Source organism: Dendropsophus ebraccatus, chromosome 13 (assembly GCF_027789765.1).
Source record: "Dendropsophus ebraccatus isolate aDenEbr1 chromosome 13, aDenEbr1.pat, whole genome shotgun sequence".
NCBI classification, from domain to species: domain Eukaryota; kingdom Metazoa; phylum Chordata; class Amphibia; order Anura; family Hylidae; genus Dendropsophus; species Dendropsophus ebraccatus.
Genome location: NC_091466.1, coordinates 66,941,443 through 66,956,598, shown reverse-complemented (window position 1 = coordinate 66,956,598; position 15,156 = coordinate 66,941,443). Strand labels below are relative to the sequence as shown.

Genomic DNA, 15,156 nt, shown 5'->3' with positions numbered 1-15,156 from the left:
CATATCACCTCTATCTATATATCCATCCATATCACCTCTATCTGTCTATCCATCCATATCACCTCTATCTGTCTATCCATCCATATCACCTCTATCTATATATCCATCCATATCACCTCTATCTATCTATCCATCTATATCACCTCTATCTATCTATCCATCCATATCACCTCTATCTATATATCCATCCATATCACCTCTATCTATATATCCATCCATATCACCTCTATCTATCCATCCATATCACCTCTATCTATCTATCCATCCATATCACCTCTATCTATATATCCATCCATATCACCTCTATCTATCCATCCATATCACCTCTATCTATATATCCATCCATGTCACATTGATCTACCTACCTATCTCTCTAATACAGGATGTTACTCAGAATCAGTGCAGGATAAGTAATGTATGTACACAGTGACCGCACCAGCAGAACAGTGATTGCAGCTCTGGAGTATAATACATGATGTAACTCTGGATCAGTAATGTATGTACACAGTGACCCCACCAGCAGAATAGTGAGTACAGCTCTTGAGTATAATACAGGATGTCAACTTAGGGCTCTATTCCACCGGACGATTATCGTTCAGATTATCGTTAAATCGTTCGAATCTAAATGATAATTAATATAAGTAATGTAATTGTATGTACACAGTGACCCCACCAGCAGAATAGTGAGTGCAGCTCTGGAGTATAATACAGGATGTAACTCAGGATCAGTACAGGATAAGTAATGTAATGTATGTACACAGTGACCCCACCAGCAGAATAGTGAGTGCAGCTCTGGAGTATAATACAGGATTTAACTCGGGATCAGTAATGTATGTACACAGTGACCCCACCAGCACTCAGGATCAGGACTGAGTGATGCTCATTTCATGTCTGGTACTTGTGGTTCTCAGACAGCACCTGTCCCATGTCCTTACACCCTCCTCATTCAGCCTCCAGAGCTGTGCTCCTGACTCTGCATTGAACACTCTCGGATTAGCCTAAAAGCTGATTTGTCGGTCATCTTTACGACATCCTATACAGGACAGCGCGGCCGGTTGACTCCTCCAAGGAACCCGCTACGAACGGCGGAAAGTATTTTATGAAGGCTCCTAAGTCAGTGGCTGGAATTTGGTTCTTGCATTGTCTCTGCATTTTATGGTATTTCCGCTCCAGTGTGACCTTTCATGTTCCAGGCAACAGGTTCACATACTTTTAGAGGGGGAATTCCGAAGAAAAAGTGACCTTCTGTCCCAGGGATCAGGGTGTCATAGGGCCCATATAGACAGGAGCCCCTCCCATGGATACACCCAGTATGGGGCGGTGACCCTGTATAGTTGGGGGGGGGGTCCATACATATATGGGGAGAACAAGGTCTTTCCATGTGGAGTCTTCTGCTTTTTTCTTCTCTTGTCTCGAGCATTTAACACATTGAAATGTTTACTGTATAAATGAGTTTAAGAGTGACGAGGACGCCCTCGAAGGCTGCTCTCAATTAGAGGCGAGTGCCGGATTATTGTCTGAGGAGGACAAAGGCTTTTAACCTATTCTTTTATCCATCTCAGTATCTAACGGCAGTAGGATGATCCTGGCATTATCCTCTAAGATGGTCTTCTGTGTGTGTGTGTAATATAATATATATATATATATATATATATATATATATATATATATATATATATATATTTATTAGTTCCTGACATGGACAGAGGTGGCACTGTGTCAACCTGGAAATAATACATCACTTCCTGCAGAGCATACAGCAGCTGATATGTACTGGAAGACTGGAGTTTTTTTTTTTTTAAGAATTGAATTTACAAATCTTTCTGACACCAGTGGTTGTGAAAACAATATCTTTTTTCCTCTGGAATTTGTCATACTACACTTCACTGCATTAACATTGTATTCTATGAATTAAAGTAAAAGCCTCATGGCTGCCTGTAACAATACAATTGTAGTGAACTCGGCTCTGCTACATCTCTGTATCTGTCTAAAACTTTGTACAACATTGTCCTGGCAGTAGGGGAAGCCAGAGGTCCTTGCATAAGTCCTCACACCTTCCATCCTAAAAGATGTTATAAAGTCACCAAACATTAGCTATATGTGTTCTAGTATAATACAGACTTGATTGATAAAGATGAACTACAAAACCCAGCTTGTCCTGGCTAGTATAAGGAGACCCTGTGAATCTTTGGAGTTCCCAAAGCACCTGAGTACATGATCCATGCTCCTTGCTGAATGTGTCTGTGATTTCAGTGCAGCCATTCGGCCCCTATAGACTTTTGGTTTTGTATTGTTTTACTTTTACCTTTTCGTGCTTACAGGAAGGTTATCGGAGCCGACTACTGTTAAACCAGCGGGCTAGAACATGGGATTCCCCTGACTGAACATGAGAAGCAGCTTGTCTTGTGATCTTTGCTCACAGTACATTGCTCTGCTGGTTTTGTTTCTGACAGAATTGTTTAGAATTTATACCAAAAGCGAATCACTAATCTGTACATACATTACCTATCCTAACCTGCTCCTGTATTATACTCCAGAGCTGCACTCACTGTTCTGCTGGTGGGGTCACTCTGTACATACATTACATTACTTACCCTGTACTGATCCTGAGTTACATCCTGTATAATAATCCAGAGCTGCACTCACTATTCTGCTGGTGAGGTCACTGTGTACATACATTACATTACTTGCCCTGTACTGATCCTGAGTTACATCCTGTATTATAATCCAGAGCTGCACTCACTATTCTGCTGGTGGGGTCACTATGTACTTACATTACAGTACTGATCCTGAGTTATATCCTGTATTATACCCCAGAGCTGCACTCACTATTCTGCTAGTGGGGTCACTATGTACATACATTACAGTACTGATCCTGAGTTACATCCTGTATTATACTCCAGAGCTGCACTCACTATTCTGCTAGTGGGGTCACTATGTACATACATTACAGTACTGATCCTGAGTTACATCCTGTATTATACTCCAGAGCTGCACTCACTATTCTGCTGGTGAGGTCACTGTGTACATACATTACATTACTGATCCTGTACTGATCCTGAGTTACATCCTGTATTATACCCCAGAGCTGCTAAGATTTGATTGATGGTTCATTTTTAGCTGAGACCACAGGATATAGGGGTCAGCGATGTAGCATTTAGTGGAAACTAATGTCTTCCAAGGGGGGCGTGCATTGCGACATTAATTTGATTTCTAAAATTCTTTGAAGATCATGTAATCTGAAAGTGGAAAAAGAATGATAGACATGGAACAAGTGAAGTCATTTTACCTAAAACGGATTATGTAAAAAGTTTAGATTTAAATAGCGACTATGCAGGGTGCAGTATTTATATTCTTGTATATAGGAGGCAGTATTATAGTAGCTATATTTTTGTATATAGGAGCAGTATTATAGTAGTTATATTTTTGTATATAGGAGCAGTATTATAGTAGTTATATTCTTGTATATATGAGCAGTATTATAGTAGTTATATTCTTGTATATAGGAGCAGTATTATAGTAGTTATATTCTTGTATATAGGAGCAGTATTATAGTAGTTATATTCTTGTATATAGGAGCAGTATTATAGTAGTTATATTCTTGTATATAGGAGCAGTATTATAGTAGTTATATTCTTGTATATATGAGCAGTATTATAGTAGTTATATTCTTGTGTATAGAAGCAGTATTATAGTAGTTATATTCTTGTATATAGGGGCAGTATTATAGTAGTTATATTCTTGTATATAAGGGGCAGTATTATAGTATTTATATTCTTGTATATAGGAGGCAGTATTATAGTAGCTATATTTTTGTATATAGGAGCAGTATTATAGTAGCTATATTTTTGTATATAGGAGCAGTATTATAGTAGTTATATTCCTGTATATAGGAGCAGTATTATAGTAGTTATATTCTTGTATATAGGAGGCAGTATTATAGTAGTTATATTCCTGTATATAGGAGCAGTATTATAGTAGTTATATTCCTGTATATAGGAGCAGTATAATGATAGTAATATTCTTGTACATAGGTGCAGTATTATAGTAGTTATATTCTTGTATATAGGAGCAGTATTATAGTAGTTATATTCTTGTATATAGGGAGCAGTATTATAGTAGTTATATTTTTGTATATAGGAGCAGTATTCTAGTAGTTATATTCTTGTATGTAGGGGGCAGTATTATAGTAGTTATGCAATACAGGAGAGAAAAGAGTGCTGCACCTCACACCTATGGCTGACACTAGTGCCTCTCGGCTGCATAAAAAACATCAGAATTCTGTGTATGAATTGATCAAGCCACACTGCCCCATCGGATACACATTGGTCCCTACACTCTGACGGTCAGTGACCACCACCCCCGCAGGGGTGCACAGTCAGGGAAGGGAGGCCATGGAACGGCTCTGCAACCCCCATGCCACAGGACCAGACCCAAAAATGCCACACCAGAACCCGGCCAGCACCACCGGCGGAGAAAGCTGCCCCCAAACAGCACAAGTCTAGATAAGGTATCGCGCTCACCATTGCTACTGCAGATAGAATGGGACAAACAGGAGGGATAAAAGCACATGCACTCAGGTGTCTTCTGCTGATTTGCGGTCATGTGGGTCTTACCAGGAGGAGTGCAAAAAGTTTTTTGGGGGGGCATTTTGGGTCTGGTCCTGTGGCATAGGGGTTGCAGGGCCATTCCATGGCCCCCCTTCCCTGCCCATGCATGCCTGCGGGGGTGGTGGTCACTGACCGCCACAGTGTGGACTTAGTGTAGGGACCCATGTGTATCAGATACCTGCACGCGGTACATGGGGCAGTGTGGCTTGATCAATTGATACACAAAATTCTGATGTTTTTTATGCAGCCGAGAGGCACTAGTGTCAGCCATATGTGTCAGGTGCAGCACTCTTTTTTCTTCCCTGAACTGTATTATAGTAGTTATATTCTTGTATATAGGAGCAGTATTATAGTAGTTATATTCTTGTATATAGGAGCTGTATTATAGTAGTTATATTCTTGTATATAGAGGCAGTATTATAGTAGTTATATTCCTGTATATAGGAGCTGTATTATAGTAGTTGTATTCTTGTATATATTAGCAGTATTATAGTAGGTATATTCTTGTACATAGGAGCTGTATTATAGTAGTTGTATTCTTGTACATAGGAGTTGGTATAATAGTAGTTATATTCCTGTATATAGGAGCAGTATTATAGTAGTTATATTCTTGTATATAGGAGCAGTATTATAGTAGTTATATTCTTGTATATAGGAGCAGTATTATAGTAGTTATACTCCTGTATATAGGAGCAGTATTATAGTAGTTATATTCCTGTATATAGGAGCAGTATTATAGTAGTTATATTCTTGTACATAGGAGCAGTATTATAGTAGTTATATTCCTGTATATAGGAGCTGTATTATAGTAGTTATATTCTTGTACATAGGAGCTGTATTATAGTAGTTGTATTCTTGTACATAGGAGTTGGTATAATAGTAGTTATATAGTATTACAGTAGTAGGAGATGTGGTGCCCATGACAGTGCCATTCCCCTCTTTGCGTTACTTATCACTTCTGGATTAGATCTGTCTTTTGGCTATAGGCCCTGATCACTTATATAGTCACACCCAGTCTGTGGATGTGCTCGCACATGTGTGTTTGTGGGTTTTTATACTTCTTCCCTCTAGGTACTCTTTGGTGTTTTTGCTCTGTGCCTTCCTGAAATGAGTCCTGTTTGGGGTTTACCACGCTTTGCCATTCATGTAAATGTTTTACTTTGAATTTCCCCTTTTCAGTATATTGTCTTACTATTTTGCATTGGTGATCATTTCCCTGTGAGAAAAAAAAAAAAGAATTAGCCGTACATATACGTTTTTATCATCTTGGTGCTCATCACTCGGCTCTCCCAAGCCCCTGAGTGTCATAACTACAGCGATGCACCCACATAGTATAATGATTGCTCTTCCTTACACTAATACACTGTAACAAACCTACAGACATGAGCAGGACTAGTACAGGATGTGAAAAAGAAGTTATCTGAGAGATTTAAGGAGCTGTTGTGTTTTGCACTGTAATAGCTGTTCTATGGTGACTGGGTTCTCTTCTTCTTCATGTAAAGAGGAAAGGTGCCAGTCGGTGTCAGGATGCAGAGTCATAGTGATAGGTGACAATAATGAGGACTTCTCTTAAATTGTACAGTCACCCTTATACATCATGTAAGTAATAGCTGGAGCTATCTATCTATCATTCTGTGGTGACCCCCGGTGTGGAGGTACGGCCGGTCACTTGCCAGATGGTGATGCGAGACGCCAGTTCTATGGTGGTTGGGCGACATATAGCCAGGCCCAGTGATGGTAGTTTGTTGTGACTCCAGTGGCGGTTGGGCACACAGGTATGGTGGCACACCTGCTTTTATTTTAATGGGCTGGCTATGCCTTGTTTTCGTGTGGACAGTGACCTGCCGGGCTGTTGCGGGGTCCCTTGGGTACTTATCACAGTGGTCTGGAGTGGAGTAGTGACCCACCCGGACTTTTGGCACTGCCACCCACAGAAAGGGGAGATGACCCAAGGAAGGTGTGTGTGTGTGTGTGTTGTGTCGGTGCTTAACAAGGAATCACAGAGTCTCTTTAGGTAGGCAGCAGGTAATACAGCTTTGCCTTGATACAATACTTTACACTTGAGAAATACTTTAGAGTCCAGATCTGCACTGAGATGACTGAGTTGAGTGATGAGAGGTAGAAGAGAGGATCAGAAGAGTAGAAAGGAGGATGTCAAGAGAGTCCCAACCCAAGTAGTACTGTGCTCTCCCGGAACTTCACAGGTAGAAATAGAAGAATACTTGAGAGTACTTGTGCCTGTGTTTTGACTCTTTGGCCTTTGCACCACCTATTGCCCACCAGTGTCGAGTGACCCCTTCTAGAAGGTGACACAAGCCCCAGACCTTGTTACCTGGGATGAGCGGAATGCTGAGGGTTTCCTGCTTGCACCCGCGCTGTGAGATAGAGTACATAGGCTTCTAGCAACTTTGCTCTATCCGGATCAATTCCAGACTTCTTTATGGATACTGTCCTGCATTGTGTTCCTCCTTGTCCTTCCTGAATTGTCCTCTCTAGTGGAAGCTTAACACTGCATAGTGTGGAGTAAGGTTACTTGAGAGAAAACTGTGTCTAGCTGCATGTGCTGTCCGTCTAGACCAGTGCTTCTCAATTTCAGTCCTCAGGCCTCACCACAGGTCATGTTTTGAAGATTTCCCATACAAATAACACCTGTGATCATGCCTGATGCACTGAGTATAATTATATCATATCACATTTCTACTGGAGCCTCATCTAAAAGACCAAGGCAATTCCTGGGCCTTACCAGACTGACGAAGAGGATGCCTGGGCCTCGCTATCTGTGGTGAATGTCCATTTAAAAGCTGAAAATAATGCTAGGGCTACCTTTCACCTATCTCCCAAGCTCTAGATACTAATAAAGCAAGTACAAAATAAATTAATAATGTTGCTAAAATTGAGATTTTTGCAAACAGCAAAAGGACTGTGCAGTTTTGTGAAAACTGACTCCCCATCTGGGCCTCACCAACAACTAGGGGGCACCTCACTGGTGAGGCCCCCCTCACAGTTTAAGAAGCACTGCTCTACAGAATCCAAAGACAAAAGACCCTACACTTCCTCTACCCATGTGACTTCCTTCCTACAGGGCATGTAAGGTGTGCTGTGAGTGGGTGAGGAGTGCGTATGCAGAAGGAAAGAGAGATATGATAGGTGAAGAGAAGAATGAACTCTCATTGGTGTACAGATCCATGTAGTACACAAACAAACAATAACCCTTCGAGTAGTACAGCCAAGCAATACCTAGGTATACATACTTGCAATAACGGCCTCTTGAGGCAAAACCCTGGTACTACTACATTACCACTTACTCTTAAAAATACAGGCTTTTACTAAGGGTGTAACCAATAGCAACACCCGTGGTGGGACTCCACATGTCTATGTCCTTTCTATCTCGTATATTTCCCGTTTCTTCATTGTCATTTACGTTTGGCCAGCCGGGCTTAATGCTCTCCTGGTGGGGCCTGTGACTTGTATGATGAGCGTTATTCTTCGGTGTAACATCTATATAATAGTCAGCGAACATCTGCCTTGTAGATGTTAATGTTGGAGTCATGATGAATGGGCAAGATTTCTCTGCAAATGCTGTTTTATATTGTGTAATGTTTGGTTATTTTTATTCTCTTTACACAAACAAATCAACAAAATCAATATAGTAAAGTATTGTATAAATATTGATTATTACCTAGTATTCTATTGTGTAAATGTTTGTTACATTGTATTGAATTTTTATGTGTTCATGCATGTCTTGTACTGACGGCCCCCTCTGTGTATGAAATTTATTTATCTTATTTTATTTTTTTGGTACTTCTTGAATGTGATCTCTCATTTTGTATTCGCAATCTTTTCCTGGTTGCCCACACAAGTCTTACTATGTCCGTACTGTACGTCTGAGTCACATTGTAAAAACGAAATTGCCGCCTTTGTTATAAAAATGTCAGAATTTGGGGGGGGGGGGGAGAAAGTCACGAGGCGTGGTCAGGGCTTGTGTTCACCGGCGCCCCTTCACAGCCTTGTCCTGACTAGCGGTTCTTATGTATAACATTACGGGGCGTCACGGCGGAGGCGATCGCTGACATTTTCACACCACTATACCAAACTTTGCAGCACATGGATTTCTGAGAAAGATGAGTAGGCTTAAGGTTTTACAATCTTTACACAGAAATTAGTAGCGTCATTCATTCATGTCACACGTTGCCTCATTCTTACCCTGATGACACCGTCACATCCTGGGAAACTCGCCCTCCTAGCTGCTTCACCCATGAGAGATAGAAGCAGTAAGTCATGAATATTTTCTGTCTGTGTCAGATAATAGGTATTACATACTAGTCAGAATATCTCCAGGTCGATTTCAGTCACATGACCCACAACTTCCTTTGCAGCAAGATGGAATATTTCAAAAAGTTGCACAACTTTTTTTTTTTTCTTTTTCCCCATCTCATGTTACTTGAGGTTTGTCCCTGACATTTGTGCAGGGTGGGGAGAAGAAAGTACAAAGAAAACTGTGGTCACGTGCGAGTCGCATCATGTGTCGTCCTGTACCTGGGCCTTACATGTGTTATCTCGAGGGTTTGCTATTGTCATACGTGGCCAAAGGCAAACAACCTGCCTGATTGTGCTGGTTACCTGCTGCCCTCCAGCTGTAGCAAAACTACAACCCCCCTGTGGCTGGATGGGAGTTTTAGTTTTTGCCACAGCTGGAGGGCCGCAGGTTTCCCATCCCTGCGGTATAGGATCTCTATAAGTTACTTAGAACCGATAGTTTAGCTGCTTATGCTTATTGAACTACCATCTATAGTTAGAAAAAGCACAGCTACTTTCTTGCAAAAACAGCAACCCCCTGTCCTCAGGTTATGTGCGGTATTACAATTTGGCTCTGTTCACTTCACTGTAACCATACTGCAAAGCCCCACACCCAAACTGAGGACAGGGGTGTAGCTGTTTCTCAAGGATAATCCCTTTAAAGTGTCGCTGTCGTTGTAATTGGGTTTATTAGGCTAATATGCTAATATCTGCATTCAAAAAGCCCTTCCACAGGTCCCCCATCTCCTTTCTGTCATCCACTGCTCATTATCAGGATATTTCTACTGTTTTTTTATCAGTCGGATCCTGTCTGTGCTATGGAGAGGGGAGGGGGGAGGAGATTAGTCGGCAGCAGAGAACAAAGGATTACACAGTGGGGGAGCTATTCAGAGGTCAGAGGTGACATCAGAGGAGAGAACCTGGTAATTTACAGCTAAATTGACTCTTTGTTGTCCTGTTTTGGTGCCTCATCTCCCTCTCTCCATAGGAAAACCATGAAGACAGGGGGGAGAGCTTCAAACTGCTTTTTCATAATAACCCAATTACAAAGTTTCTTAAAATCATCTGTACTATTGATTTCTGCAAAAGAAAATTAACGACTCTTTAAGTTTACTAAAAGATGCAGTGGAGCTGAGTTTGTCATATAACTCTTTTGTCTGTTAATTTATCAAAATGCAGTCCTGTGTAAAACCACAAATATAGATATAGTGGAGCTGAGTTTGTCACGTAACTCATTAAGACTCATTAAGTCTCAATTGCAGTCCCATGTAAAACCATATAAACAACAAAAAATGTCCACTGTCCATCTCTTTCCCACAATTTATCTTTTGATAGCTGCATCTTTTAAAGTGATACTGTGGTGGTAAAATATTATTTCAAATTAACTGGTGTCAGAAAACTATTTGGCAGCTTATGGATGAGGCTCTTTATTTTCTCAGATGGTAAAGCTGTCCATTCTTCTTGTCAAAAAGCCTCCAGTTCCTGTAAATTCCTGGGCTGTCTTGCATGAACTGAGCGCTTGATATCTTCGCAGTGTGGCTTAATGATACTGAGGTCAGGAGACTGAGATGGCCACTCCAAATCCTTCACTTTGTTCTGCTGTAGCCAATAACAGGTGGTCTTGGCCTTGTGTTTTGGATCATTGTCATGCTGGAACGTATATCAATGTCCAAGGCAGCCTCCGGGCTGATAAGTGCAAATTTGCCTCCAGTATTTGCAGATAACCGTCTGCCTTCATCTTTTCTTCAACTTTGACCAAGTTTCCTGAGCCTTTGTATCTCACACATCCCCCCAAAACATCAGCGACTCCCTCCGTGCTTTACAGTAGGAATGATGTTCCTTTCATCCTTGTTGACACCTTTCCAAATGTAACGTTTATGGTTGTGACCATTTTGGTTTTATCAATCCAAATTTCCTTGTTCCATAAGTTTTGAGGCTTGTCTCTGTGCTGTTTGGTGTATTGCTGTTTGGTGTACTTTTGTGTGGCATTTGAGCAGTAATGGCTTCTTCTGCAGCCCTTTTTTCTTCAAGTGCCTCCTGAAACGGCCACACTGATGTTTGTGGGTTTTCCTTTTCATCCCAAACAATTTTCTTGGCAGTTGTGGCCGAAACGTTTGTTGGTTTACCTGACTGGTTTGGTTTGTTATTCACAGTTGAAACACTGCTGATTGGCATTATTAATTCCTTTGATATCAGAACAAAGTGAAGGTTCTGGAGTGGCCATCTCAGTCTCCTGACCTCAATATCATTGAGCCGCTCTGCGGAGATCTCCAGCGCACAGTTCATGCAAGACAGCCCAGGAATTTGCAGAGCCGGAGACTTTAAGCTATCATTGATGTTAATCAGGGTCATTTGGATGTTTTTGAGCACAACTGTGTGTGTGTGTGTATGTATGTATGTATGTATATATGTGTGTGTGTGTGTGTGTGTATATATATATATATATATATATATATATATAATATATGTGTCGTCATCGATTGTGGCGTTACAGACAATGGCGCTGATTGGCGTTGACTGCTGTAAAGTGAGAGCATGCTCGGATTGTACCTGCTTTATTGATGCCGCTCCCTGATTGCCTCTTGTCTCTCTTCCCTCCCGTTGCAGAATTTAGCTGTTATATCATGGATGCCAGCAAACGGATCGAACAACAAACACTACAGCAGAGAGCCAACCCCGACCGCAGTCTCGCCACAACCATCTACGTGCCGGAGCAAGGAGGGTACAAGGAAAAGTTTCTGAAACAGGTGGAAGAGAAGTACAAGTGCGAGAAGTGCAGGCTGGTCTTGTGTAACCCCCGTCAGACAGAATGCGGACACCGCTATTGTGAGACCTGCATGAACTCCCTGATAAGGTGAACAAAGTGACAACTACTGACTTATCATGTTACCCACTCACAATAATTGCCTGCTGCAAAGAATTATGGTCCCAGATTTTGTTACCGGTTCAGCTGTTGCAAAATTACAATTACCATTATGCCTGGACAGCCAAACCTAAAGCATGATGTGAATTGTGGTTTTTCAACAGCTGGAGGGCCTGAGTTTGACATCCCTGCTTTAATGCTGACCTCCTGGTATGCCCCCAGGAATCTTTTTTTTTTGCTTCTTCTTCTTGTATTAATTCCATCTTTTTGATCTTTCTGCCCTCAGCTCCCCCAGTCCACAATGTTTGGCTTGTGAAGAAATTATTATTAAAGATAAGGTAAGACTTTTATTTTTTACTTTTCAAACTTTTTCCATGTTAAAGAGTTCTGAAAAAATGCAACAATACTGTAGTCGGTTTGAAGGGGGTGGTGGGTCTTGTTATAAGGTATCAAGATGGAGGTTATAAAGTGATTCTATAAATCTTAGAACAGAGATGGGGAACCTTCGTCCCTCCAGCTGTTGCAAAACTACTACTCCTATCATGCCTGGTGAGCCAAGGCCTTGGTTCTCCAGGTATGATGGAAATTGTAGTTTCGCAATAGCTGGAAGGTCGAGGTTTCCCCATTAGAGATGAACGAACCTGGAGCATGCTCGAGTCGATCCGAACCCGAACTTTCGGCATATGATTAGTGGGGGCTGCTGAAGTTGGATAAAGCCCTAAGGCTATGTGGAAATCATGGATATAGTCATTGGCTGTATCCATGTTTTCCAGACAACCTTAGAGCTTTATCCAAGTTCAGCAGCCCCAGCTAATCAAATACCGAACGTTCGGGTTCGGATTGACACGAACCCGAACCCGGTTCGCTCATCTCTATTCCCCATCTTTTTTTTAGAACATGGTAATTGAAGGGATATTCCAACATGGCTGTCTTGGGATCACTAGCTAAATCTTCCGTCCATCCATGTAGTAACCATAGAAGAGTCATCGACTATGCTATTTAGACTACTGTCCCTCCATGCTGACTGTGGGCCAGCTTTACACCACTAGTATAAGTTATAAAGCTCCATTGTCCATTTGGTAGCCATTAACCACCTTGGCCTTGCTAGACCTGCTTATAGGACTTCTCTGTCTAGTGAGGAGCCCATGGGCAGTAGTAGTTCCCATGGAGGTTATTGGCTCTTCTAGACATATTTTATAGAACTAATTCATTCCTGTTGTGACTATGGGTCAGTTTTACACCACTACTGTAGTTTGTGGAGCTCCTGTATCCAGCTGTATCTTTGCTTTGCTAGAAATGCTTATAAGACTTGGGTGACCAAGGAGAAGGCCATAGGTCGTCGTCTTCTGCTGGAGTAGTCACTGTTTCCATTTGGTGCCATGGCCATTCTTGGCTCTGCTAGATATGTTTGTAGAATTCGTCCATCCATACAGTTATCATTGTATACTCCTTTGTCCAGTAAGTGGGCCATCTACCATCTTGCCTCTGCTAGACGTGCTTATAGGGCTAGTTTGCCATCTTACTTGGTCTGGAATAATAGATCATTCCAACATGTGGTCTTGGACTAACTTCAATCTGTAAAAAATCTTGATAGAGCTGCTCTTTTCAACTCCTTCTGCAGACCATCTCTCTAGTACACTTTTTAGATCATAGTCCATACAGTACTTGATGTAGGTTGGTGAAAGTGTTTGAATGTGGTCATGGAAGACTTGACCACACATGTCCGGCCACGTCACCAGCTGAAATCAGTGAAAGTGATAGAATCCAATGCATCCGCCCATTGAATGCTTAGATGGAGGCAGCGGATAGGTTAGTAGATTAGCATCATTATTATTGTATCATTAATCTCTTCAGGTACTGGTAATTTATTAATAACCTCAGTTACAACGATCGGTTAGTAAGGCTACATGGTTTCTGGTGGAATGTGGGAAAGTTTTCTTGTGCAACATGATCACTGTTTACGTGGCTGAAGAATTGCAGCAATGTTTTCTTTATCAGCAATATGGGATCCACCCAGTTTCTTACAATGAATACCCAACTTGTATAAAAGGGAAGCATTGCCTTCATGTAGCGGCGTTGCTGCCATTGGGGCGTATGAGATGGGTACTGTTGGGTGGATGGGTACTGGCAACCAGTGCAGATTCTACTGATTCCCTTATTAAGTTTGGCTTTGGGTGGTCCCACCATTGCAATTGAGTTAATGGCAAATGAAATAAGACATGAAAACAACTAATACTATGGATATGGGTCTCAATGTTGACAATAATGTAGGTTTTTACCAAGGTCTTTAGCTTTGACCTTAATGGATGTGATGGAAGACAATCCCAATGGATGTAATTGGAAAGAGTTCTGGATGTGCTGGTCATAGAGGTCTTAACACAGGCACGAGGTCTCTTCTCAAAATGGATCCAACTCTTTCAAGACGTAGAATATTCTGTTTTTCCAGGTTATTTGTAGGAAGTGCTGATACCAGCCGATGGGGGTCCAGGTCCCGGAGTCGTCTCTGATCTTGCTCGTACTGTTTAGGAACATCTTAAGTAAATTGTTCCCTTTTCTGTAGTATAAATTTCTCAGCGCTCCGGCGCCAATGTGGGAGGGTTTGAATGGAAAATGCGACTCATTCAGACTCGAGCAGAATGGAGAACTGCAATTAAGCAGGGACTGTTAACTCTTTCATCACCGAGTGCTATGTTCACAAATAATTGAGAAGAATCCGAAGAGATGAAGACATCTGATGCGCAAGAAAAAACAAAACAAAACAGAGTTTGCCAAGAAACTTCAGCACTGAAGTCAGCACCTCCTGCGTAAACATGAATGCGAGTTCTGGGAGGTCTCGGCATGGCTCACGCGTGTGACTAAGACCAGCTAACAATGTGTGATCGCAGCATGAGACATGCTCAGACGTCAACCACAATTCTCTAGTGAGGAACAATGTTACAGGTGGTCAAAGAGGATCAGTAATCTAACATTAACACTGTGTATAAGGAGAAGGGCTGTTAACCTCTTGTTGTGGCCCTTTCATTCCTTTAAGCAAGGGTGACCTAACTTTGTGTATCAGTCATGAAGGGCGGGAAGGGGTGGGGGAGAGAGGAGGGCGCATGCTGCAGCTCAGCACTCCCTCTATAACGCAATATGTTTTTATTTTCAGCTAAACGACGTAGAGATTAAATAGATGATAGCTTTCAGCTTGAGCATGATGTAGGGCTGACAGACTCCCTTTAAAGATGAGGATAATACCCAGGAATAAAGAGGAGGATAATACCGGGGAAATCTAAAAAGGAGAATGTGCCAAGAATTGGTGCTGGAAAAGTGTATTTGGATATGGATACTGATCTGTCCACTGCATATATCCTAATTTCCCCCATGCCCCTTAGACAAATGTTAGCC

At 41.7% G+C, this 15,156-nt stretch overlaps 1 protein-coding gene across 6 annotated transcripts in view; it reads left to right on the top strand.

The window, feature by feature from the left end:
* The window catches only part of TRAF3 (TNF receptor associated factor 3), an 84,665-nt gene that overhangs the window by 51,681 nt on the left and 17,828 nt on the right, over window positions 1-15,156 (top strand). For all 6 annotated transcript variants that reach the window (XM_069949226.1, XM_069949227.1, XM_069949224.1 and 3 more), the window contains exons 2-3: window positions 11,514-11,760; window positions 12,056-12,107. In XM_069949226.1, the coding sequence (XP_069805327.1) occupies window positions 11,531-11,760; window positions 12,056-12,107 (282 nt within the window). In that variant the 5' untranslated portion in view covers window positions 11,514-11,530. The remainder of the gene's footprint in view (window positions 1-11,513; window positions 11,761-12,055; window positions 12,108-15,156) is intronic.